This window comes from Podarcis cretensis (genome assembly GCF_951804945.1).
Source record: "Podarcis cretensis genome assembly, chromosome: 10".
Classification (NCBI taxonomy): domain Eukaryota; kingdom Metazoa; phylum Chordata; class Lepidosauria; order Squamata; family Lacertidae; genus Podarcis; species Podarcis cretensis.
This window is the reverse complement of record NC_137179.1, coordinates 19,618,696-19,645,574: the sequence shown is the minus strand read 5'-3', so window position 1 is coordinate 19,645,574 and position 26,879 is coordinate 19,618,696. Positions and strand designations below refer to the sequence as shown.

General features: G+C 45.6%; 1 protein-coding gene across 2 annotated transcripts in view; it reads right to left on the bottom strand.

The window, feature by feature from the left end:
• Positions 1-279: 279 nt before the first annotated feature.
• SLC6A13 (solute carrier family 6 member 13) overlaps positions 280-26,879 on the bottom strand; it is a 44,878-nt gene continuing 18,278 nt past the window's right edge. For both annotated transcript variants that reach the window (XM_079992653.1, XM_079992654.1), the window contains exons 6-15: positions 26,124-26,256; positions 14,733-14,867; positions 10,899-11,002; positions 9,611-9,735; positions 8,862-8,974; positions 8,185-8,322; positions 4,891-4,993; positions 3,786-3,886; positions 2,019-2,189; positions 280-756 (exon numbers count right to left, since the gene is read on the bottom strand). In XM_079992653.1, coding sequence (XP_079848779.1) covers positions 637-756; positions 2,019-2,189; positions 3,786-3,886; positions 4,891-4,993; positions 8,185-8,322; positions 8,862-8,974; positions 9,611-9,735; positions 10,899-11,002; positions 14,733-14,867; positions 26,124-26,256 — 1,243 coding nt within the window. In that variant the 3' untranslated portion in view covers positions 280-636. The remainder of the gene's footprint in view (positions 757-2,018; positions 2,190-3,785; positions 3,887-4,890; positions 4,994-8,184; positions 8,323-8,861; positions 8,975-9,610; positions 9,736-10,898; positions 11,003-14,732; positions 14,868-26,123; positions 26,257-26,879) is intronic.

Here is a 26,879-nt window from a genome sequence, read left to right as displayed (position 1 = left end):
TCCCTGCCGTGGTTATGATGACTGCTTCCACCTCCCAAAAGAGCTACTTTCAGCCCATGAGGAAAGGAGCTACTGTTGATGCTGTACACAGTTTGGGCCTTAAAGAAAAAAGGGAAGGGGGACAAAATCCTACTGCAACAAGGTAAAAGGCCAATACTGGAATACTGTACTTCTGTCCCAAGCCATATGTCTCTACAAGTTGGAAATGGAACAGGTGCAAAGCCTTGAGCAGCAGATCACCACCCACTTTAATAGACAATAATGCACATCACAAATATGTGGAAAGAACAATGATTTTATAGATGGAATGGGAAGCTCCCTAAAACCCATGCAAGATAAAATGCTTCTGTGACGGTGTTAAGTATTTCCATCCCAGGCTTCTGTCCTTCCAGTCCCACTCCTGGAAGATCTCACAAGAGGAACATTTTGGTTTGAACCATCTCCTGTGGTTGTGCCCCCAGAGAAAAGACGAAGCTGAATCAGCTTCCACCACAACATCTTGGGAGAACTCTCTTTCCCTAGCAGCCACCACGGATCCTCTGGAAGGGGGGAAGGGGAAATCAGCTCCTGGGTCCCTCTCTCCTTGGCCACAGGCAAAGTCCAGGATTGTCCAATGCAGAAGGGGCTTGCTTCCCTCTAACAGTGAGAATCCAGCTCAGTCAGCATCAGGAGCCTAGTTTTGGAGGCTGGAAAAGATTGTCTTGGGCACATGCCTTGGGGCAAGTCTTCATCTGGACAGACAAGTTGATGGAATCTCTGAAAAACAAAATGGGAAGAAGAGAAAGTGGAAGGAAGATTATTCCTCTAAGCAATCAAAGTGTCACTCTGTAGACACACACACACACACACACACACTAGAAGCTGCTCTATCCTAAGTCAGGCTACTGGTCAATCGAGATCAGGGTTTCCTGAGTTCATTAACCCCCTGATAAGCTTATAAAGTTGTCACCAACTCCAAATTCTTCTCCAACTTTTTATTGTTATTATTTTATAATTCAGAAGAAACAAAAAAGCCCTCTTCCTCCTCCAGCCTCCCCCTGCCCTGCAGAAATTAAAAGTAAAGCAATTAAAAAGTGAAACAAGTGAAACTTGGCATTTTTATCAAATGAAAGTATTGTTCCAAAGGACTCTGTGTGGTGGCAGGGTTCTGTGCCCAGGCTCAGTGTTGCATAGGTGATAAAGTCATGCCAAATAGTGGAGAGGAACCCTTTGGATTTTTTGCCCGATCTCCTTTCCTGCACATACGCTGTTAGTTTGTCTATATCAGGTCCCATAACTGAGAATACCATTCCAAATTATTAGAAATGGTACTGAAATAAAGTCAAGAAATATCAACATATAATCAACATTTATTAATCAATCAATCTATCACCATGACTAGGAATCATAACATGTAGAAAAGAAGAAATAGAACAAAGCAGCATGGGCTGAGAATACTGTTGTATTGTGTAATTTAATACTGAATAAGGCTTTTGAAACTTGCTATGAATTATTTTGGGGGGGGGTAGAGAAAGAAACTTGAAATGGCTTTAAGAAGGCACAGCTCCAACTACGGGGGAGGGGGATGGCAATCACCCCCCACGGCATTCATGATACTGCAACTTCTTCAATAGCTCTGAATAGTGGAAAACAAATTTAAAATATCACACAGGAAATACATGAAGTGTTTTCTCTGGAAGTCAATAAGCAGAGGAGGAGGGGAAGGAAGGGAGCCAGAGAGCACTGCAAAGCGAAGCTCTCAAATGGTGACATTTTAAAAATGCTGTGCAGTCAATAACAAGCTCACAGGAAGGCAGTTTTCATCTGCCTAGCCCTCGAGCCAAGCGGAGCTCGATAAAGCCGCGAACTCCTCTTGCCAGTAACTGAATGATCCTTGGCAAAAATTAGTGCAATGTCCCCGTTAATTACTTTTGCAGCACAACAAGCCTGCCTCCAAAGTGCATCGCGTCAATAGCCTCCCTCGCCCAAGCAGCCTCTCAAAGTCCAGTTCTTAAACACAACAACAATAACAACCTCACCTCTCTCAGGGAGCCCTTGATGGTGGAAAGTTTATAGACAATCCAGAGTGGGATGCAGATCATGGATGAGAGTCCCAGCAGCCAGCCCACCGTGTCTCCCCACCATGGGTACACATATTTCTTGTTGTATGTCAGTGGGGTGTATTTAATGAGAGAAAAGAGAAATGTAGCCTGGGGAGAGGAGAGGAGGAAGGGTTAAGCACACCATCCATACCTAGTTCATGTTGCTCACTTTATGGCCAGAGCAAAATGGCCTGTGACACAATGAGAACCTCCCTGACCAAGATTTCTGAGTTCTGGCCAAGGAAGTACTTCTCCTGATGACCCAACACACACACACACACACACACACACACACACACACACAATGCATACACACACAGTAGGAGAGGTAGGCAATGTGGTTAGTTTCCAGATGTTGTTGAACTACAGCTGGCTGGGGAAGAAGAGTCTCAGAGCCCAACCATATCTTGTTGGCTACCCACAGCATATAGATACCATCAGGGCCGAGCTAGGTGAGATGTGCAGGGACAGCCCAATATGTTTTGCTGCCTGAGGCAAAGCAGCAAATGCCACTCCCCACTTCCCCACTCATAATACTCATGGCTGGCCAAGCTATTTTGGCATCTGAGGCAAAAAATAATAATCTCACAGACACCTCTCCCTTAGCAGCAGATGTATCATTATCACCATCCATTAAATAACGAAGCATTTGCTGCCGTTTCTTGACACCCAAAAATTAGCTGCCTGGCACCCAAAAATTAGCTGGAACTCTGCCCAATAGTATAGGCTGGCCTTGGTGATCCACAATCAAATATCTTCCCAGGCCCGTTGTCAGGGGTTGGTGTAGTCAGGCACTGAATGAGGCCCCTGGAGCTCAGAAGGGCCCATTTTCTTCTGGTGAGTGGCAGCACTTTTGATTCCGATCCGCTACAGTCACCTGCCATGGCCAATTACCCACAATGCAATATCTGACCACACATTGCATTTTGGGTAACAGAACCTGTCTATCAACTTCTGCCCCATTTATTACCCACCTCCATCAGAATTAAACTATTATAACTCCAGCACAAACATGTAACAGTAGACATGGGAAAGGGCCAATCCCATAACTGTCAGGATGTTGAACTACAGGGCATGAACCAACCTGCATCCAGTTTTGGGTTTAGGCATCCTGAACTTCTTCTGGATTCTGTCTGTTTCCACTTATGCAGAATCCTATCATTATCCCCCAGTTCCTTGAGGAACCACACACTGCAGTACAGTAAAGGTAAAGGTACCCCTGCCCATACGGGCCAGTCTTGTCAGACTCTAGGGTTGTGCGCTCATCTCACTCTAGAGGCCGGGAGCCGGCGCTGTCCGCAGACACTTCCGGGTCACATGGCCAGTGTGACAAAGCTGCTCTGGCGAGCCTGCACAGCCAGCGCAGCACACAGAACGCCGTTTACCTTCCCGTTATAAAGCGGTACCTATTTATCTACTTGGACTTTAAGGGTGCTTTCGAACTGCTAGGTGGGCAGGAGCTGGGACTGAAAGACAGGAGCTCACCCCGCCGCGGGGATTCGAACCGCCGACCATATGATTGGCAAGTCCTAGGCACTGTGGTTTTACCCACAGCGCCACCCGCATCCCACCTGCAGTACAGTACAGCAAGAATAAAGACTATCTGTACCCCCATTTTGGAAAATCACTGCCCACTGCCCCTTTGCCCAAGTGCACTCTTTCCTGTTGTGCCTCCTGATCAAATGACTGGGATGTCTAACTCACCACGCAGACAGCTGGAGTGATGAATAGCCAACAGTATTTGATGACAGCCCATGGCCGGTAGCCAATCATGTCTTCAATGTTATCATAGAAACGGTCAGCGCCTGTGAAAAGCAAAAATAGGAGAGGGAAAGCAGTCTGCTAGAAACATATGGTGGGGAGAAGGAAAGGCTAGCAGCACCTGTTTAAGGTATCAAAGCAATGATTGGCAACTTCTCTGGCCAGTAAGGCAATATAGGGTAGGCCAGAGAAGTGACATCAAGGTGCCTCATTCACTAGGAGTTTTTCTAAGGCCTCTTCAGTATTATTGCAGGTATATTCTGCAACATGCTCTTGACATTACTACTACTACTACTACTATTATTATTATTATTATTATTATTATTATTATTATACCACACCCATCTGTCTAGGTTTCTCCAGCCACTCTGGGCAGCTTCCAGCAAAATATAAAAACATAGACGTCAAACATTAAAAATAATAGTGCACTAGTGTTTTAGCATTGTTCTGCAATGTTTGACTGATCCTCCCATGTTGTTGCTATCTGGAGGGGCTACAGTGCAACAAAAGCAGGACGAAAATACAGTGGTACCTCGGGTTATATATGCTTCAGGTTACATATGCTTCAGGTTACGCTAACCCGGAAATAGTGCCTCGGGTTAAGAACTTTGCTTCAGGATGAGAACAGAAATCGTGCTCCGGCGGTGCAGCGGCAGCAGGAGGCCCCATTAGCTAAAGTGATGCTTCAGGTTAAGAACAGTTTCAGGTTAAGAACGGACCTCCAGAACGAATTAAGTACTTAACCCGAGGTACCACTGTAAACCAGGGCACTTGTGATATAAAAAGTTATGAGATTTCAGCAGGAGGTTATGAGATGTGTACTGATTGCAAATGAAGCGATGTGACCACCTCAAAACCTTTGCGGGTAGAAACCATATTGAAAGAGGCATCACTTCCAACCACCCCATTAGTATTGTGAGCACAAATCATTAATGTGTGTTAAAAATGACATCTTGGGAAGCCCCTGGTGGTTTTAATGCCTGCTTCAGAAACAATAGAGATGTGCTCTTAAAACAGTGGCATGTTTTTCCATCGCATTTGCACTTACCATATACCCATCCAATGCACAGGGTTTCAAAAATGGCGACAAAGAGCAGGCACATCCCACTAGCAGCATAGTAGTCAAACAGTTGGAAGACATACATCCCACCCTAGGAGGGGGAGTTAAGGATGCAGAAGGAAGGAGACAGAGGAGAGAAAGCCAAGGGTTGTAGTTAGTGCACAGAGCTTCTCTTCCCAAGCAACCAGTGACAGCATGAATTCTTCTAATATTGATCTAATATTCTAATATTGATCTAGTATAGCTTTCTACTGATCTGATCTTCAATACAGTGGTACCTTGGTACTCGAAGAGCTTGGCTCCCGAACAAATCAGCTCCCGAACATCGCAAACCCAGAAGTAAGTGTTCTGGTTTGCGAACGTTTTTCGGAATCCAAACGTCCGACGCAGCTTCCGCCTGAGTGCAGGGAGCTCCTGCAGCCAATCGGAAGCTGCACCTCAGTTTTTGAACAGTTTCGGGGGTCAAACGGACTCCCAGAACAGATTAAGTTCAAGAACCAAGGTACCACTAGATAACTTTCTTTTATCTAGAAACCTCCTCTCCAAATATCAGTTTGGGAAATTATCTTATCTCAACTTAGCATTTCAATACAGTTTCCCTTTACACATGTGGATAGACAAAAATTACATCAAAACCAAGAAACAATGGGTAATGGCATCCAAACAAAATCCGAACATGAAGCCATGATTTAAAATTGGCTACCAGATTCTGGCTTGTTTGGAAGCCATTGACCATAGTTTCCAGTTCAGAAACAATGGGAAACTAGGGTTAACTGCATCCTGGCTTAATCATGCAAAGGGAAAATCAAAGTGATTGCAAACAGAGCCTGTGGTGCAATGGGTCAGTGCAACCTTCTGTTAACCAGAAGGTTGGTGGTTCAAGCCCATCCAGGGACAGCTGAGGGCAGGATTCCTGCATTGCAGGGAGCTGGACCAGATGATCCTCAGGGTCCCTTCCAACACTACAATTCTATGATTCTACAATGGTCCACATCTTGGCTTATTAAGCAGAGATATTTATCATCAACTGGGCCATTATTTGGTATTTGGAGATCCTGTCAGTGTATCTTATATTGGCAGTGGACTCCATCTGCTCCCTCCAGATTCCTGTTGTTGCTTTTTCCTTCTTCGCTGCTGCCAAAAAATATCTGAATTTAGGGGAAACCACTGTTGCTCCAGTATCAACTCTGAATTCCCCTCTCTGCAAAGGTCATATAATAATAATAAGCAGTAGCATAACATAGGCCCTAGTGGCTGTTTATATATATTGCACTATTTAATGTTAAGTACTCTACACAGCAACTGGTGTGCATGTTGTGGGGAGTGGGGTCCAAGATGGATAATAAGTAATTTATTGTAAAAGTCCGACCCCAGGGACTATTCCTTAAATACGCCGCATCATGATGGAAAGCCAATGTCTCTGGAATGCAATCTTAGCAATGTTCTCCTTTCAGCCTCTTGTTACCACGAGACAGAAAAGAGACGATAAGTTATAGTCTGGGAATGCAGAAGTATGCAGCAGGCCTATATTTAAGCCTCCACATGGCGAGAAACTAGGAATCTAAGGTATCCAGGAGGACGAGCTACAAAAACTCTTGTGTCATTTCATGCCTCTGTAGAAAGCTGGAAAAGAGGGAGCTCCGCTGCACAGATGTCCATGCACTGTGTGGCAGCTGTTCATCTCCATCCAAAAGGCACCTTATCAGCCTTCAGAAGCCCATAGGGTAGGTGGGTGTGGGGTAACTTATTTCGGTCTAAGGGCCACATTCTCTTTGGGGCCAACTTCCAAGGGCCACATGCCAGTGGCAAGCAGGGCAAAAGTGGGCAGAGCAATTAATGTAAACGTTAGTCTTGTGCAGTGAGATAGTTTCTCAGACACCCCTCTCTCTCCTCTATTCAGGCAAGCAAGAGGCATTGTCAGAGGACAACACCCAGCCAGGCAAAACCTCTCAAAGGGAGCGCAAGGCAGGAACAGTGAGAGGTGAAGCCAGGGAGGTTTCCATGGCCTGGTCCTGAAGGTCAGCTAGAGAGGCTTGGAGGGTTATATTTAGCCCCCAGGCCTGAGGTTTCCCATTCCTGCCATAGGGCATGACCAGAAAGGCAATTCCTGATCATTCACAACACAACAGTGGACCTGCGGTTCATACACTTTCACATAATTTCTAGACATTAATATCAGAAGTCTAAGAAAAAGTAGGCTTGAGCAGGAAGATGCAAGTCCTGTTTTCCAGAAGACCTGTATTATTAGACCTGTATCTCAGCAAATAATTTTTTAGTCCTTCCATTATGCTTTCTGTTCTGGATTGTTTGCTATTAAATTTGTGGTTATTAATTGTTGATGTTTCCAGGCAATGTGCATAAATCAACAGAGAACAATTTATGCATAACCAAGGCAGCAAAATTGCAGTTTTTTATATATTTCATGAAAGGTGCTGATTATTGTATGTTTTCCTTAAATCTTCAAAAATAACCAGCATTAGGAGGGGAATATCTGTCATAACAAGGAACTCAACTGTGATGATACATTTTCTAGCAGATAGTAGGAGACTTTCTTAATGTGGCTACCTTTCAGGGGTGCCAACTTAAATAAAATATGGGGGGCAGGTAAGACCCACCAAGCATAATTGATCACATGACATGGTGCATGCAACCATTTGAATGGCAATGCCCATCAGCTGGGGGGCAGCCCCTTCAAATATTTTATTGGTGGGGGCAAACACCCTTTGGCCCCTAGGAATTGGCTCCTATGCTACATTTCATGATTAGATAGTTGGCTGTCTATGAAAACCCAGGCTGCAGTGTTGATTGATTACTCAAACCAACTGATAAAGTGCTGGTGATCAGTTAAAGGCAGAGCCCCAATTTGTTGCCTCTTCATTCAGGGGTGGTGAACCTTTGGCTCTCCAGATGCTTAAACTCCTCTCAGCCTCAGCAAGCATTGCCAGTGGTGAAGGATGATGGGAACTGTAGTCCAGCAACATCTCAAGCATCAAAGGTTTCCCACCCCTGCTCAAATCCTGTTTGAGTCTCCCTGGCAGCTCCTTGCCTTAACAGGGCACTCCTCCCATTATGAAGTGGGAGACCACAGGGTCCTCTGAGGTGACTTCCATTTCATTACAAGAGGAATGTCTTGAGGGGGAAGTAGAGAAATTTGTCCATTTTAGTGCCACTGGCACCCATGGGGTTAAAAAGAGTATGTTGTATTTACAACAACAGCAAACCCTCTTTCCCTCCCTTTTTATGCAGAAGTTATATTAGCAAAGGAAATGTAAGTTCCGATACCTCTGTGATCATGACCAGTCCCACGAGGAATGAGAGGATGGACACAATAAGGATTAGCATTTCTCTGCGGTTCTTTTTCCGGAAGATTCCAGGATACATGTCAACTAGGGCCGTCACCAGGCTCTCCACACAGACAAACTAGGGAGATAATTTAGGCACCCATCAGCAATTTCCTATCACCGAAAATCACCCAATTTAGACCCTCCCTTATCATTCAACTCAACAAGTTATCCACAAAGTATCGAACATAACATGACCCTAGCAGTTCTGAGCTGGAGAAGAATTTGAGGGCTTCTAATGCTTGCCACACCTTAAGATGTGAGCAGACCGGGTTCCCAAAGCTTGATTCCAGTCCTGAGCCTAACCAACATGAACAGCATTTTCACCTTCAACAAGCAATGAATTAATTGAAGGTAACATTAAAAGTTCTCCTTCAGACAACAAGATTCCAGCCTCCTGCACCTTCCCCGGCAGATGATGAGTTGGGTAAGCACACCAAGACAAGTCTAATCAGGTAGGAAAAAATGTATTTCATGCCCTGTTAGGTCTGTCCGAGGCCCTTTTCCTCAATGTGAAGTTGTTGTTTATCACCCACAGCAAAAGAAGCAAGCTGTCTTCTGCCTCCCAGGCGAGAGGTTAAGTTCTTGGCTGAACCTACCCACTCAAGGCATTGTTACCTGGCTGTCCAGTCCCAGCAGAACCACCATGATGAAGAAGAAGCATGCCCATAGGGGTGAGAAAGGCAGCATGACAACAGCTCGTGGGTATGCAATGAACGCCAAGCCAGGCCCTGTCGAGAGAAAGTGGCTAAGTGAGGTGTGCTGGAATCAGAGAGTTTTGCGAAGAGGTGTTATGAACACCCGGCAGGCAGTGAGAACAAGGACAAAAATGTAAGCCACATTCGTCCAGCCTCTTTCCTGGATCTTTGTTGCACTGCCATGCACAGTATTAATAAAGAAACAAGGCTGCTAAAGTGTTGGGTACCATCTTCAGCAGCAAGTAGAAGAAGAAGAAGAGTTTGGATTTGATATCCCGCCTTTCACTCCCTTTAAGGAGTCTCAAAGCGGCTAACATTCTCCTTTCCCTTCCTCCCCCACAACAAACACTCTGTGAGGTGAGTGGGGCTGAGAGACTTCAAAGAAGTGTGACTAGCCCAAGGTCACCCAGCAGCTGCATGTGGAGGAGTGGAGACGTGAACCCAGTTCCCCAGATTACGAGACTACCACTCTTAACCACTACACCACACTGGCTGTGGGCACTGCTACAAGAGAAGGGGGAAGGGGGAAGAGAAAAGGCCTCCCAGTCCGATTTGGCTCTCCCTTTATAGAATCAAGGCACGTTGCCCCTGCCCCCCAAAAGTGCAGTCACATACAGCATTCTAGGATGCTGATGATCATAATGCTACTTTTCTGCATAAACCACTCACCTGACTCAGCTACCTCAGAAATAGGCACTCCCTGCTCCTGTGCCATAAAGCCCAAGATGGAAAAGATTGCAACACCAGCCACAAAACTTGTCCCACTGTTCAAAAAACACAGAGCAATGCAGTCCCTAGGAAGAACAAGCGAATATCAGAGCAACAAAACAACCATACATCTAGTGAGAATGAAACATTTATAAAGACGGACAGCCAATCAAATGATAAGCACCACCAATAGCCAACAAGACTAAATTAATCAAATGAAGATGTGTCCATCTTAGGGAAATCACTAAATTAATTGCATGAATTATTAATCAATCAGTTACTGATGAATAGCCTCTTAATTGCAGCTTAGTTTCTCATTTGCTGTTCTACCTGGTGGAAGGGAAAGCAGATTTAATTACTGGTTTTCTATCTTTTTTTTCTTTTTTTTCTTTTTTTGTAATTAAGGCCCCATCTCTACCCCATGCAGGGAACAGGATGAGTGGAATACAGTTTAAAAAATAGTAATTTACATTTTAAATTTAAAAGAGCTATAGCTGGCAAAGTGTGTTGAAGTTTTTCAGGGTTACTGTGCTTTTAATTAGTAGCTTACTCTTTGCAGTTTCTGTCTCATTTATTCCTTCACAATTATTATTAGATGTTTTAACTGTGTAGTTGCTGCCACGAGAAATAGGAAGGAACAGAGGAGGGAGAAGATGCAAGGAGTAAGCTTGTAACTAAAGGCACAGTAACTCCTAAGAACCTCAATTCACTTTTTGCCAGTGACAATTTTCTTTTACATTTAAAATGTAAATTAAAGATTTGTCACAAATTAGGTCTGGGGGGGAAACACAGGATGAGAAAGGGGGAATTAAATGCTGGCAATGACATTGTCTGGATTTTCTGTAAAAAGTGAGTGAGTGAGTGAGTGAGTGAGTGAGTGAGTGAGTGAAGGATGGCAATTCCAGATTATGTTAGTAGTGTGGAACCAACCAATGTGAAAAAGTGGGTTAAATTTTGCTACATTTTACAGAGGGCTGGAAGGGGACAACTTGATATGGAAGATCCATTTTTGGTAGAAGCCTTGTGTTTGTTATAACAGATGGCTCACCTTTTAGTTTCCGGAAAACGAACAAATTTAAAAACTCATTTGGAAAAGACAGGCAATTTGAGAAACACAACACACAGGATCAGAGCAGGGATTATTTCAATCCAGTAAAGTTCTGCTGCTATGCAGAAAGTATACTGAAGGTTCAGAAAGAAAACAAGTGAAAAGGGCAGGACTTTGCATGGTGGACTCACATTCAGTTACCTGAAGCAGTTGTTATGATACTTGTTGTAGCTGCCCAGAGCTGTCAGGCATCCCAGACAAATGGCATAAGAGAAGAAGATCTGAGTACCTGCATCCATCCATACCTGTAAGCAACAGAAAAAACATAGCAAAGTGAAATGAGCATCACCTCAAGGAAGCTTTGCCACTTGAAAGACAGTGGATGGGACTTGTTTGTCAATAACTCCACTAGAGAAAATACCTCAGCCTACAGTATCAAGAAGCAATTTATCTCCCCAAAAGAAAGTCCTTTTCTGTCCCCCTTCCCTAACAGTAAAATTAAGTAGGTAAGAAAAAGGGAAGCTGATCTGTTGTGTCAAGTGAGGACCCTCTGTCACACATTACCCTTTCATCTGGCTTTAGTCCATTTTCATGCCAGCCTTCAAATCCATGTACACATGACGTTATCCACAATTACTCTCAATCCTCTGGCTTCTTCTGAAATACTGGGATTTGATGCGGTTTCCACAAAGCCACTTTCGCTCTGATTACAAAACTGTTTGTGTGGTGAATCCCAAGTGTTTACAGTGGTTTCATGAAAAAGCATGGCACCTTTCCTGGGGCCACAATCTCACCCCACCCCTTCCAAAATAGCACATTTTCCAGGGCAGGAGCAAGGTGCAGTTCACGTGACTCACCCGGAAGCATATCCTAAAGACGTGCGTTCCGGTTTTGCATCGGGAAAAGTTGGAAGGTATTATATAAGCCAGGAAGCCATAATTAACTACAGCTTTTCATCACATTTGAACCCAGTATTATAGCAAATGGCTGCCAAATAAACCAATATCTGCAAGCCCACTTTAAAGCATGGCTTCATATTCTGCTTTGCTTAGAAGCCATTTGCCCTAGTTTCTCCATCTGCATGTTACAGGAAACTGTGGCTGAAAGAACCTTTCCTGGTTGGTGCAAAGGAAAGATCACAGTGACAGCAAAGGGATGCATCTGGGTGCATGATGCCCATCCACATCTCAGCCGATTAAGCTGAAATATCAACATGCAAATGCAGGCAACACACAGCCTGGAACATAACCTAAAATCCTCCTTGGTGTGCAGGAATGTTGCAGCAGACATGCATTTGGCACATGTTGACTTAGAAAGTGCTCACTCAGGGGCGTAGGAAGGGGGGCTGTGGGGGTGGTCCGCACCAGGTGTCATCCCAGAGGGGGTGACAAAATCCTCCACCGCTGTGCTCACTGAAGGTAACAGACTTGAAAACAACTGTGTTACACCATCTGCCATCAGAAGAAGAAGAAGAAGAGGAGGAGGAGGAGGAGGAGGAGGAGTTTGGATTTGATATCCCGCCTTTCACTCCCCTTCAGGAGTCTCAAAGCGGCTAACATTCTCCTTTCCCTTCCTCCCCCACAACAAACACTCTGTGAGCTGAGTGGGGCTGAGAGACTTCAGAGAAGTGTGACTGGCCCAAGGTCACCCAGCAGCTGCATGTGGAGGAGCAGGGAAGCGAACCCAGTTCACCAGATTGCAAGACTACCGCTCTTAACCACTACACCACACTGGCTCTCAGTACTGCCAAATACTCAATATCCTTTTGCGTGAACTATCAAATATTGCAAAATTTTCAACTGTCGGAATTTAATACAGCGGCCAGGTTTTCAGAGAATTTTTGGAAAAATATTGAAACCTGACAAGAATGACTGGGTAACCATCTCTCCTTTGAAATTCAGAGAATAATTTTGAGGAGTGTGCCTTCAGCCGTGAAAGCAGAATACAGCCATCATTGCTGGTAGCCATTGATTGCCTTATCCTCCAGGAATAGCACCTCTCTACTGATGCTGTCAAAATAAAGCTTCTAGGCTGGCCTGGGAGGGGTTTAAAGGGGTTACAAAGGATTTTGCTGACCTCCCCCCCCCAGGCAGGCACCCCCTTAATCTCCTTTGTAGACACCTCCTCCACACAAAAAGGCTGGTACCGCAGCTCAGCTGGAACGAGGATTTGACATGGAGGAACTTGTCTTGAAGAGATTAAAAGAGGGCAGTTGGGCAAGGAACTTTTCAGCCAGGCAAAGTGGAACGAGCTTTGGTGACTGAGGGGAAAAGGAGAGGCGAGGAGGGGGGAGCAGTTACGGGGCCAAGGAGGCTACAACAGCTGCTTCTGAACAGATGCACCAGATCCGTTTACCGTTTGTTGTTGCCCCTCAGCAAACTCTAAGCACCTGAGCATCGAAAAAAGCTATCACTCACTAAGGCCCATAAAAAGCATAAAGGTGGCACAATGTTGCCTTTAAGAAACAAAAGTGACTGCCACCAAAGGCATCTATGGGCACCATACTGAGGGTTGTGGCATGGCCTGGGAAGAGGAGTTTGGTGGCTGGGGAGGAGGTGCAGTGTAGGGAAAGTCCCATGGTAGAGGTGGGGGCTTGTATACATAAAAGCTGGATTTTCAGCCCTGCTTGATGAATGAAGAGTCTTCATTTGGGGGGGGGGGCACAGTGTTTGGAGTCACAACCAGGAGCATATAACAGAATTGCAACAAGGAGATTCCCCTGGGCAGGAGAAAAATCCAGAAAGAAAAACTGAGGCAAAAATGGGTTAATTGCTGTCATCCATGCATATCCTCCATTTGTTGAAGAAATAAAAAATAATACGGAGGTTCAGCCCTGGAGATCCCCTCCTGTTTTCTTTGCAGAATTGTTTCATTGTCCACATATTCTGTATTGTTTGGGAAATTGCAGTGTTTTCGTTCACACAGCGGCCTTAGCACTTAACGGCCTTGGCTTGTATTGTTCCACGTATTTATAGCAACATCGTTCTTAATCAGGTTCCCGCAACTTTGCCTTTTTTGTTACCTCTGTCGGGGTCACCCCTCCTCTGCTTTTTGTCTGGTTCCGTATAAGGCAGATCGGTATGTTCCTAAAAGGGTCATTGGCAGCAAGGTTATATTTTTTAAAAAAAATCTGATGAGATTTTCCACAGAAAGGATAAATCCAGGTTAAACGGGGGGGAGGGGGTTAAAGGCTGCCATTTTGATGTCAGTGATGCAGCAGGTGCTGCAAAGAACCTGCATACATGAGCAGCATCAATCCCACAACACACACCTGTCTGGAAGCATCTGTCTCACCAGAGTGGTGCATGCTCTAGTTATCTCCCGCTTGGACTACTGCATTGCGCTCTACGTGGGGCTACCTTTGAAGGTGACCCGGAAACTACAACTAATCCAGAATGCGGCAGCTAGACTGGTGACTGGGGGCAGCCACCGAGACCATATAACACCGGTCTTGAAAGACCTACATTGGCTCCCAGTACGTTTCCGAGCACAATTCAAAGTGTTGGTGCTGACCTTTAAAGCCCTAAACGGCCTCGGTCCAGTATACCTGAAGGAGCGTCTCCACCCCCATCATTCTGCCCGGACGCTGAGGTCCAGCGCCGAGGGCCTTCTGGCAGTTCCCTCATTGCGAGAAGCAAAGCTACAGGGAACCAGGCAGAGGGCCTTCTCGGTAGTGGCGCCCGCCCTGTGGAACGCCCTTCCAGCAGATGTCAAAGCGATAAACAACTACCTGACATTCAGAAGACATCTTAAGGCAGCCCTGTTCAGGGAAGTTTTTAACGTGTGATATTTTACTGTATTTTTGGTTTCTATGGAAGCCGCCCAGAGTGGCTGGGGAGGCCCAGCCAGATGCGCGGGGTATAAATAATAAATTATTATTATTATTATTATTATTATTATTATTATTATTATTAAAAGGAGACAAAGAAAAAAGAAACATAAAGGAAGCAGGTTGTGGGTGGGTGGGGGATAAGAGAGTTTTGCAAAAGGGATACATGAGGATAAGGAAGCCTCTCATTGCTTCTCTCAGCTTACCTGTGGATCACTGAGCCGAGTGAGGTCTGGGTAAAGGTAGAAGAGGATCCCTTTAGATGCCCCGGGAAGGGAGACACCCCTGATCAGCAGAACTACCAGCATGAGGTATGGGAACGTAGCAGTGAAGTACACCACCTGGCAAGAGGACAAAACGCAGGCACAGCATCAGCAATTTGCTGCGAAGAACAGCTGGGTTAGGCAGGCAGGTGGCCGGAGCTTCGAGTAGACCTACAGCAAAGCCTGCTTAGCCTTCAAACATTACAGTGGTACCTCGGGTTACAGATGCTTCATGTTACAGACACTTCATGTTACAGACTCCACTAACCCAGAAATAGTACCTCGGGTTAAGAACTTTGCTTCAGGATGAGAACAGAAATCATGTGGTGGTGGCGCGGCGGCAGCGGGAGCCCCCATTAGCTAAAGTGGTGCTTCAGGTTAAGAACTGTTTCAGGTTAAAAACGGACCTCCAGAACGAATTAAGTTCTTAACCCGAGGTACCACTGTATAAGGGATGGGATGGTGGAAGCAAGGAAGGAACGTGTTCCCTCTGAAAGCTCACTGAAATGGAGACTTTGCCATTGCAGCTGGACACTTCTGTTTATCCAGGCCTCCAGTCAAAGCTGCAAATGTGGTGCAGTGGTTAGAATGCTGGACTAGAACCTGGGAGATCAGGGTTCAAATCCCTCCTCAGACACAAAGCTCACTGGGTGACCCAGGGCCAGTCATTGTCTCTCACAGTCTCCAACCTTAATCACAGGGTTGCTGTGAGGATAATCTGGAGAGGGGCAAAGCTCTCCTTGAGAGCCTTGAAGGAAAACGTAGGATATAAAGGCAGTAAATAACAACAAATAGGTCACTCTACAAATTTTGCTGCTGTTCAGGTGTAATAGAATACATAGAAGTGACAGCTAAGAATATAAATCAAGAATGCAGAAAGGTAAGGTGACTTGGGACGGCTCAAATACATCCTGGATGACCCAGATATTAGAGGATTTTTCCTTATTCCAGCTGCCCCACACCTCCATGTAGCAGCTCACATGTCATTTCCTGGTACATTAATATTCCCTATGAAGATCATGAGAATATACACAGATACAGAACACATTATTAAATAGAATATATGACTTTAGCAGCGCTTGACTGCAATATGTATCCAAGCAATTAATAAATAAATGCAGTTGGATTTTAGCCGGTTTCTCCATTCCTACTATAGCAAGTGTTTAAGTGCTTATAAAAACAAAGGGCACCAATCTCCAATACTCAACCCTGACAATTTTAACTGCCACTAACTTAATTGAGAAGACCAACTTAATTGCTGAATGAAGGAATTGGCGGTTTCTGGGCGAATCTTTTTGTTCGATATTTTTTCCATCTCAAGATCGCTAAGATCCAAGCTAAAACAAAACAACAGTTCAGGTGAAAACTGAATATCTCAATGAGGACTCTAAAACAAAAGCATGGTCTGTTCCCCCTGCCTTGCTTTATTTGGTTCTGGAGACAATCCAAGTGGAAATTTTCCTCTTACTTATTTCTGAATTGAAACAACAGGGCTGGAACAGAGTTTGTGGATCACCTGAGTTGAAATGCCTGCCACAGCAGGCTCCTCTAGGTAGACCTGCCATCACATTGAATCAAGGGAGAGGGAGGCAGTTATTGAATATTGTTACAGGCCACCCCAATCTCTGCCAAGCCACACATGGAATTCCAGGGGTTTTGGCCCTCAAGCAGGGTCTGTGCTGCATTGGAGATTTGAAGATGCAGTACCTTTAAGAAATATGGTTTATTCACATATTTGCACTTGAATTTAGACAGAGGGAGTCCAGATCTTACAGCACGTCAGGGACTGGCTAAGGTGGAATCTACACACACATATAAAAACCATTCTGAAAATGCTTCCCCCCCCCAAAAAAAAAAAGTGTTTTTAAAAATACATTGAATTTTCCATAGGGCTCATCATCGCCATCTAGCATCAGATTGTATATTGCACTTAAAACACACTTAAAACGTTTTATTTGCAGCTGTATAGCTGAATCCATGGCTGGATCTAGACACATCAAAGAAGCGTTTCAGTTAAACGCGTTGTAAATTAAATCAGGGGAAACAAGTAGAGAAAAACAGGACTCCACAGCACCATCTGGTGGCACAATGTTATATCGCATATACAACACGTATCAATCGCTTTTTCTTTACCAGTCTAGCTGAGTCCCTAGATAACAGGAGTGGTACCAGATGGGGAACCCCCAAGGGAAGCCCCAGAGGAGGAAGGCTCAGAGCCCAGGGATTGGAGGTAGGACACTGAGGAGTACTCAGAGGGAGGATGGCAGGAGGAATGGTTGGGTGCTGAAGAAGCGACAGGCTGTAGTGATCAAGGATTGATTGATTGATTGATTGATAACTCGCCCTTCCTCCAAGGAACCCAGGCTGGCAAACAGACGCACAATTTAAAAAGCACACAGTCATAAATAAATAAATAAATAAATAAATAAATAAATAAATTGCACACAGTCATTTAACCTACTTGTAGGTTTGTCACTCAAATAGTAGACATAAGAATCTAACAACTTCCAGTGGTGACTGATCACAGAACACAAATTACCGCATTTTTCGTCCTATAGGGCGCACCGGCCCATAGGACGCATCTCGGTTTTTTTGGGGGGGGGGGGAATGAATAAAAAAAAATTATTTTCCCCCCCCAGCTGCCGCCCCAAGCCTTGCACACACCTGCCCGAAGCACGGGGCACCCTCCGGAGGGCTCTGCGTGTTTCGGGCTGCAGGCTGCCGCCCCAAGCCTCGCGCGCCCGGCGGGACCTCCTGCCGGGCGCGCAAGGCTTGCAGACACTCGCCCGAAGCACAGGGAGCCCTCCAGAGGGCTCCCCGTGCTTCGGGCGACAGGCTGCCACCCCAAGCCTCGCGCGCTCGGCGGGACCTCCCACCGGGCGCGCAAGGCTTGTGGACACTCGCTGGGGCTGCAGGCTGCTGCCCGCAAGCCTTGTGAGCCCGCGGGAACTCCCGCTGGGCGTGCAAGGCTTGCGGATAGCTTCCTGAAGCCTGGAGAGCGAGAGGAGTTGGTGCGCACCGTTGCCTCTTGCTCTCCAGGCTTCAGCGAAAGCCTGCATTCGCCCCATAGAACACACACACATTTCCCCTTCATTTTTGGAGGGGGGAAAGTGCGCCCTATGGGGCGAAAAATACACTAATGTCTTTCTTAGAACATAAAAACTGGGTTTGAAGAGAGAGAGAGATCTAGTGTGATGCAGTGGTCAGAGAGCTGGACTGGGGAGATCCAGGTTCAAGTTCAAGTTCAAGTTCCTTCTTAGCCATGAGGGGATTTTGGCCCAGTCACACCCTCTCAGCTGAACCTACCTCACAGGGTGGTTGTGAAGATAAAAAAATGGGAGGGGGAACTTTTTATTTACACTTCTGTAAGCTCCTTGGAGGAAATGTAATAAATACGCAAAATAAGTAAGGAAGAATCCTAGCCATGGTCTTCCTCTGCATCTGCATTCCTCCTTTAAAAAAATGCACATACAACATCAACAGCAAAACAACCAGCTTTTATATTTATTTGGATTTGCAGTTTGTAACCTAGAAACAGCATAAATCCCTCCTAAGCTGAACCTTTCTCCCCAAAAGCCAAGGCAGGACACATTAATGCTCTCACCCAGTAGAATACAACAACAAAAATTGATTTCACACAAGTATTCTCCTCCTGGTCTCCTTATTAAAACATAATAATGAAGGCACGTGGAAGTCAAATTCACTGAGATTTAGGGTTGGGGAAATAAATTTGTTTCAGTTTTGCATTTTAAAGGTGAAGTCACTTTCCAAAACAATATGTGAGCTGAAACACACCCATCCTTTGAAACCTAGTTGCCTACATTGAAGGTATACCCACACTAGTGTTCTAGTCATTTTTTCTTCCCCAAATTCTGGTGTGTGTGTGTGTGTGTGTGTATGCTTGCACTCTTGGGCTACCCAACAGAGAGAGTCAGCGCTCTCATCAAACTACAGTTCACTAGATTCTTTGAGGGGGAGCCAGGGGGATCAAAAGCATGAATAAAACTGTTATAGATGTTGCATACATATGCTCAGAACCATTCATTCCCAGTCCAATTATTCATTATGAATTTTCCTCATGGCAAAAGGGACTTGCTCACTGCTCCTATGGAACTGGTTCCCCCCAAACCATGGACAAACACCTTCTTCCTCCATAGTCAAAACAAAATAAAAAAAATCCTTCCAGTAGCACCTTAAAGACCAACTAACTTAGTTGGTCTTTAAGGTGCTACTGGAAGGATTTTTTTATTTTTATTTTATTTTATTTTATTTTTACTATGGCAGACCAACACGGCTACCTATCTGTAACTTCTTCCTCCATGTTACGCATACCCTCTAACATTTCTCTGATGGAAATAGGGACGTCCCATTCCATAATAATAATTTTACTATTTATATCCCACACATCTTACTGGGTTGCCCCAGCCACTCTGGGCAGCTTCTAAGGTATATATAAACATAATAAAACATTTTTAAAAACTTCCCTATACAGGATTGTCTTCAGATGGCTCGAGGGTCAGATAACTCCATACCCTCCAACATTTCCCCAATGAAAATAGGGACGTCCTAAGGGAAAGTGGGACATTCTGGGATCAAATCAGAAACCAGGGTGGCTTCTCTAAATCAGGTGCATCCTTGGAAAATAGGGACACTTGCAGGGTCTGCGTTTGTGAACTCATGCATTGGGTGGAGGTTTCCCTCAATTCCCACACTCTGCACCTCTCAAATCCCATATGAGTGCCAGACAGGCACACAACTGCAATGACAAAGCCTTTTCCCAACTCCTACAAGAATTTGTGATGGGACTGTGTGCCTGAAAAGAGCAAAATATTTGCTCCGGTGTAAATGACTGGCCCAAATCCAACCATTGTTGGTTCAATGAAACAATAGCAGATGTTTGGCTTAGTTGTCACCTCCCTCCCCCCCTCCCCCGCCCTGGCATTTTTAGAGCACTGTTCACACTGACTTGACTATGAAAAAGCCAACTGCGATCAAAGACATTGTGCTTTGACTCACGTTGTTTTATAACAGATAGGGTTTTGTTTGGATCTGGTCCATGCATCATCAGTGCCAAATTATTCCATCCATGCCATTGAAGGGGACAAAATATCAACTTTTGTGTTTCCTGTAGCACTGACAAGTTTATGCATCTGTTCAGTGCATGAAGCTCCTGCTCTGGTGGAATGGAAAAAGCCAGCAGTCACATCGCAGACAATGATGGCACCTCTCCAAAACACTAATATCTGTCTCTGGCCTAAGACAGCCACTTAGAGCATTTTTTTAAAAAAAAAATTTGCATGGGATGTGGGAGAAGTCCATTCGCCCCTTCTCAGGCAGGCAGTTTTGTGGGCGGCCCCCAGACCTCCTCTGTGAATCGGCTTATTGCAGGCCAGATCATCCTCCTGCCACCAAATTGGCCAATGGTGACAGGAATTAGAGTGTGTCACCCTGGGCATGGGACCAGCTGACCAATAGCGGCACTTGGCCCCGTGTTAAGGGCAAAGGTAAATTCCTGTCTTGCTGGGCCTTCAGCCTCTATTTGCAGTTCACCAGCCAAGTTATGTGTACAAAAATGCAAATATTAGGGTAAGTTGTGCATATTCATGAAATAGCAGCATTATATCAAGGGAAAACATTTTGCAAAAATGTGTGTTATTAGGCAAAATTGCATAAAAACCATGTCTATATTAGGATGAATACAGTGCTGAATTCTCACAATGACTTTTAAACAAAAAAGCAAAGTGATGTGGAAATATGGATTTGAAATGAGAGAAACCAAAACTGACAGATACACTTATCCTTATGTGGGAGCTACATTATCAGAACTCCCAACTCTTTTAAAAGACTTAAAAGCAACAAGGGGGATGCGAACAGACTGGGCTTGCAAAGCTAAGGGCAATAGCCTGCCCCTGTCTTTCCTCAGCAACTGGTAATTTCAGAGGTGTCTCTGAATCCCGCAAGCTGCATATAGCTGTTATGTACACTAATACTGAACTCGATCCTCTGAGTGCTGGTCATTATGTAGCCAAAATGACACCCTCCACGGATGAGAGGGAGGTGTCAGGAGGTCTGAAGAAACTGCGGAGACCACCCAGTGAGGACTGAGCACGTGTATGCATGGAATGCTAGTTGTAGGGGAGAGAACCAGAAAGCCATCAGCTGTGGGAAATAAAGGCATCCCCTAGAAGATGGAATAACTTATTGGCTTGAACCCTAAACAGCAGGAGCACTCTATAGTGCAACATTAATGTTGCAGCTCCAGTCCCACTTGTCATCACTAACAGACATTGACAGACTTATCCTCCATGAATCATGCAGCTGCTGCATCACATCTAGTTTGGCTCTTATAAATCCAAACTAAAAACACAGGAAGCATTCATGGAAAAGGCCAGCACTTTTGCTCCCAGACTCTTCTTTTCTTTGGTGATCACTTGTAGCCGAGTGAGATTGTCTTCCATAAACATGGTTTTAACAGTGAGTCCATAAGTGACTGTGGAGGCCAATTCTGGATCCACACGTCCTTCCACAGTAGGGACATTGGTTCCAGGGCGGGAGCTGATCACGGTGTGGATTTGCCAAGTGTGCCTTCCTCTTAGCAAGTTTCTCCCTTGTGTTTTGAGTATGAGTGTCTTCAAAGTCCATGACACCTTTGGTCAAGGCTGTTCTCCAGTTGGAGCGCTCGCAGGCCAGTGTTTCCCAGTTTTCGGTGTTTATACTACATTTTTTTAGATTTGCCTTGAGAGAGTCTTTAAACCTCTTTTGTTGACCACCAGCATTACACTTTCCATTTTTAAGTTCAGAAGACGATAATCAGACATCCGCACAAGATGACCAGTCCAACGAAGCTGATGTTGAAGAATCATTGCTTCAACACTGGTGATCTTTGCTTCATCCAGTACACTGATATTAGTTCACCTGTCTTCGACACTCATGATGCACAGAGTTTCTTTAAAGCCACAAAGACCATCTATGGGCCAATAAATCATGGCATATGCCCCCAATGCTCAGCAGATGGTACCACAGTTCTAAAAGATAAAGAAGCTATTGCACTGCGCTGGAAAGTACACTACCAACATCTCCTTAACCACAACTCCCCCGTAGCTGCTGAGGTCCTCTCACAAATTCCGCTTCCAGAATATTCCTATCACAACCAAGTTCTTATGTCCAGGCTTCTCAAACTATTTAATGCAGTGGACCAGCAATTTACCCTGCCCCAATTTGCTGAGGACCGGTACTGTATTTGGTCCCTCAAGCATCCCACTCAACCTGGGGTGGAGTCCAATGCAGACAGGCAGCAGATGGCTTGTGAACCAGCGCTGGTTCATGGACCACCACTTTTGAGTAGCACTGGCCTCAAAACCATAGCCACTGGTTGTGAATCAGCTACAGAGAGGTAGTCATAACACAGATCAGTGTTTCTCATAGAAAGTGGGCTACAGGGATCACAGAATAAGCACCTGTGTACATGCCTTTAGAAAGGGTGTTTTTCCTGTACTACCTTAATCCTTCCTTGACCTCTTGGGCCTTCCAAAGCTGTAAGAGAACACTTTCATCATGTTCATTTCCTCACACAACAGGAGCCCAGCATGTGTTGGGAAAGAAGCCAAGCCAGGGTTGTTTTTGGTCATTTGGAGCTCAATGCAAATTTAGTGTTTATCTTAATGAGCCAAAGTTTAAGACATATTCCTAGATTACTTCCAGATTATTCCAGACAAAGAGATCCATTTGTACTCTATTATATTGACATAAAATACGAACGCAGAGATACCTCCCAAGAATGAAACAAGACAGCTGAAATGTTAAGGAGAAATTGAACAACAAAGACTCTCCTCCCTGAAAGAGAGGGGAGTGGTTGTGGGCGGGAGCCCGAGCACCGCCCAGCAGGGGGGCATTTGCCCCCTGCCTCCAGCTCACCTGGCTGGTGCTCACACACCCCTACTGTGGCCATCCAACCAGGTGCCATGGAGGGGGCGTGTTCAGCAGCCTTTTGCTGCAGCACTAGCCTCTCCCTGGCCTCATTCCTCATCGTCGTCCCGTGGCGGGACAAACGTTAGCAGTGGGAGGGAATGTGGAACAAAATGGAATTGTAGACAATTTAAGCATTGAATGGTAAATTTATTATTGCTGTTTCGGTTTTCCTGAATAGGGAAACTCAGTCCAGAGCATGTTGTGGCATCGCATATAGAAGGCTGTGGGACTGGTGGCCCATTAAAAGTAGTGGGACTACAACTTCCATCATCCCTGACCATTGGGCTAATCTGGCCTGACTTGAAGGGAGTTATAATCTGACAACATCTAGGAGGGCCATAGATTACCCATATCTGTTCTTGTTAGTAGTGAGTTACTTTTTCGTTACTAACAGTTGCTTATTTTACTTATTAAATATCTGCATGCCTCCCCATACAAAGTTATCTGGGCAAAATGTAAACAGCCCCTCTCCATTCAGGGAATGTGTGCCGAAGACTTCACATTTTCACAGTTTCCATTCTTAGATCTTCTCTTCGGAGTTTCTGTGTCGCATGCCAGCTTTGCTTTCACATAGCATATGCTTCACAAGACATGGGTTTTTTCCCCACTACATCAGTCATCCATCAGCATGTTTGGTCTTATTTTTCTACATTCCAAGCAGGGCCAGCCCAATACATTTTGCTGCCTGAGACAAAACACAAGATGGCATCTCCTCCCTGGTTCCATGTACGGAAGCCTGGCAGCTGACTCTGTCTGGAGACGGAGCAGCATCTTCTACCATGCCCAAAGAGCAACAAGGTAGAGCACACACATGGCAGCCCTCCAACGCCTTTCTGCAACTGTCTTCCCACTCCATTTGAGATCTGTTCCACACAGTGCTTTCTTTCTAGAAAACAAAGGTGCTCACCATGGTCCTCTTCCCCAGCCCCATTTTCTCTAACACACACACTGTCTCCTGTTCCCTCCCAATTAATTAAAGCCCCATTTTGCATGTCCCTTCCCCATTCTTCAACCTACACCTCCCCACCTTGCCCCATCTGCTCTTCACACCCACCCAGCATCCCACCTTCCCCCTTCTCCTTCTGAAAAGAGCGAGAAAACACAGAAGGGAAGAGGGGCTCACACTAGCCCGTCCACTTGCCGTGCAGCAAGGCAGCGGCATAGCGGCCCGTCTAGGGATAGAGAGCACCATTGTGGGGCAGCTGAGGGGAAATGGTGCAACCTGTCAACTGAGAGCAGCAACTACAGCTCTGAACAAGGGCCTCCTTTTCCTCGCCACCTCAGCCTCCTGCTTTTCGCAATCCCCCTTCTAGTCACGGTTGCCTGCTTGCTCTCCCCACCCTCTATTTACCTTATTTCAAGATTGGGGGGGGGGGAGGTGCCGGTACTGCGTACCATTCAATAGCGCCAGAAAAAAAGCACTGTTTCCACACAATATGAGAATCAGGCCTTTAGTGTTTTAACCCCCCTACCCTTTGGAATACCCTCTCCTGAAGGTGCCTCATGAAGACTCTCATCTGCCAACAAGACTTTCAAGCAGAGAACGTTCACAGTCTGTGTCTGCATTGGAATTGTTTTTAAGATGTCTTTAGTGTTTCGTCAGCTGTTGTTTGTCACCCTGGGAGGGAGGGCGGGATATACATTTAACAAACAAATAAACAAACAAGCAAATCTCCATTTCATTATTGGGGGTGTTGTGGCAGTGGGGAGCTTGGCGGAAACCTGCTGATAAGGCTCTGTCTCTCATTACAGTGTCAAGGCTCAAGGCAGACTCTCATTTCATTTTGCAGTGGAGGAAAATAATACGGAAACCTTTGCCACGCATGTGTTGATTCCATCTGGCCTAATAACCACGCTGTGGTTTGCACCTTATCGGGAAAAGACGGTCTCCTCATGACGATGATTTTGAAGTTTAAGAACAGATGGAAGTGAAAACAGAAAGCTGGCTGGGAATGGCTCAGGGGAGTGTATTAAAAACACACTAATGAGCACAGCCAAATGACAGCAACATATTGTGAAAACCGAGATGGAGGCAGACGAGATGGAACGGTTGAGAGGCCAACTTGTAATCACTTTAACGCATAGTACACACCAGGGAGGGGGCAGCCTTTTCCATGTTGGTTTTTGGCAACATCCTCCTATTTTGAGCCCCTGCAATGGCCTGCCATGAGTCCAGTACTGCGCACAACCAACCGTTACTGCATACATGGAGACACAGGAAACCAACAGAAACTAGGCTTTTCCCAAGGCTGCAAAACACTGAGGTCATTGTGAGGTGCCTGCGTGTTTTCTCCTGTAAAGCATAAAGCACTTTCTTGGGGCAAAATAAGTATGATACTAAATGTATGAGTAGCAGGGTTGAGCATGGGCTCCCACCCCAATGACCTCTCTCTAATGAAAGGTCTGGCATAGCTTCCCCTTGCATGTGAATGTTGCATGATAGCAGACTTCCCTAGGGGATGGGAAACATCCTAAAGAGCCCCCCCCCTTCCAAGGATCCAGTTAGCACCACTTTTTGCTGAGATAAGCTCCATGCCTTTTAATTGCTGGCTTTGTTCAGCAGCCAAATCAGTTCAGGCGTTGCCTTCTGCCTCCCACTATCTTTATATCTTCCAAAGAGGACTGGACAAATTCATGGAGGATAAGGCTATCAGTGTGGCTACCAGCTTCAATGGCTGTGTTCCACCTCCACTGCCTGACACAGTATGCCTCTGAATACCAGTTGCTGGGAGTCACAGCCGAGAAGAGTGCTGTTGTGCTCAGGTTCTGCTTGCAGGATCTAGTTGGCCACTGTGAGAAGAGGAGGCTGGACTATATAGGCCATTGGCTTGATCCAGCAGGCTTGTCTTCTGTTCTTATGTTTGCATTCTAGGAAAAGCTGCCCAAGTTGAATTTCTGCCTGTCACTCACACAGGAAAAATAGGTACAGTGGTACCTCGGGTTAAGAACTTAATTCGTTCTGGAGGTCCGTTCTTAACCTGAAACTGTTCTTAAACTGAAGCACCACTTTAGCTAATGGGGCCTCCCACTGCTGCTGCGCGATTTCTGTTCTCATCCTGAAACAAAGTTCTTAACCCGGGGTACTATTTCTGGGTTAGCAGAGTCTGTAACCTGAAGCATCTGTAACCTGAAGCGTCTGTAACCCGAGGTACCACTGTACAAGTGGCAATCTTTCCATAACTTGGCATCCTGCACATGTATAATTGATGCCACCCTCTCCTGGGTGGTGTATTTAAATTCCTTGATGTGGCTAATAGCCACACAACTAATGTACTGTAACATGTTGTTAAGCCCACAGCTGCAGAGGGCTACAAGTAGTTTGTATTGTGATGGAGGAAGTGAGAGAGAGAAATAAAATATGCCCACCTTGCCTGTGGACTTGATTCCTTTCCAGATGCAGAAGTAGCAGATGATCCAGGCCAGCAGGAGACAGAGAGCCAGTTCCCACCGCACACCTCCCAAGTGCTCTATGCCGTCAGAAATGTTGAGTACTCTCCTCCTGTGGAAGAAACAGAGCCTGGCTTGATTTCTTCTGGGTCCACTTTGTAACATGCCGCAGCCTGACCACTTCCCCCAGAATACAGTTTTGCACATGGTGCCCCCTTGCAATGTCGTGGAGGGTTGCCATGGGAACCTCAGGAGGAGCTGGGCCACTTCAAGCCATGTTGCAGGCTGAGGCAAATCACCTCACCCTCCACACCTGCCCGGTCAAAATGAAAAGCAATACTCAAGGCCAGTCAAGTTATTTTGTCGCCCAAGTCAAAATATTCCCCACTGGATTACGGAACCGCAACCTGATGTTTTGGTAGCCTGCAAACTTATTTAACCTATTCAAGCAAGTCCCCATACTGATCATCAGAGTTTCTGAGGAGGGGGTGAACCTAGAGCACACCTGCATGCCCAGTACATGCTCTGCCCCCACACACTGTCCTTTCCGACTGGTTTGGAGCCCTGGTCAATTCTGACTTTGCACAGCTGCAGGTGACAGCAAGCAAGTAAATGGAGCAGTTCCCTCTTTGTGCATCCATTAAGGAATTCATTGAAATATGCTTCAAAACAAGGGCATATATACGTGATAGCTCTTTGTTTGTTGATGAAGGGCAGGAGTGGGGGGGGCGGTTC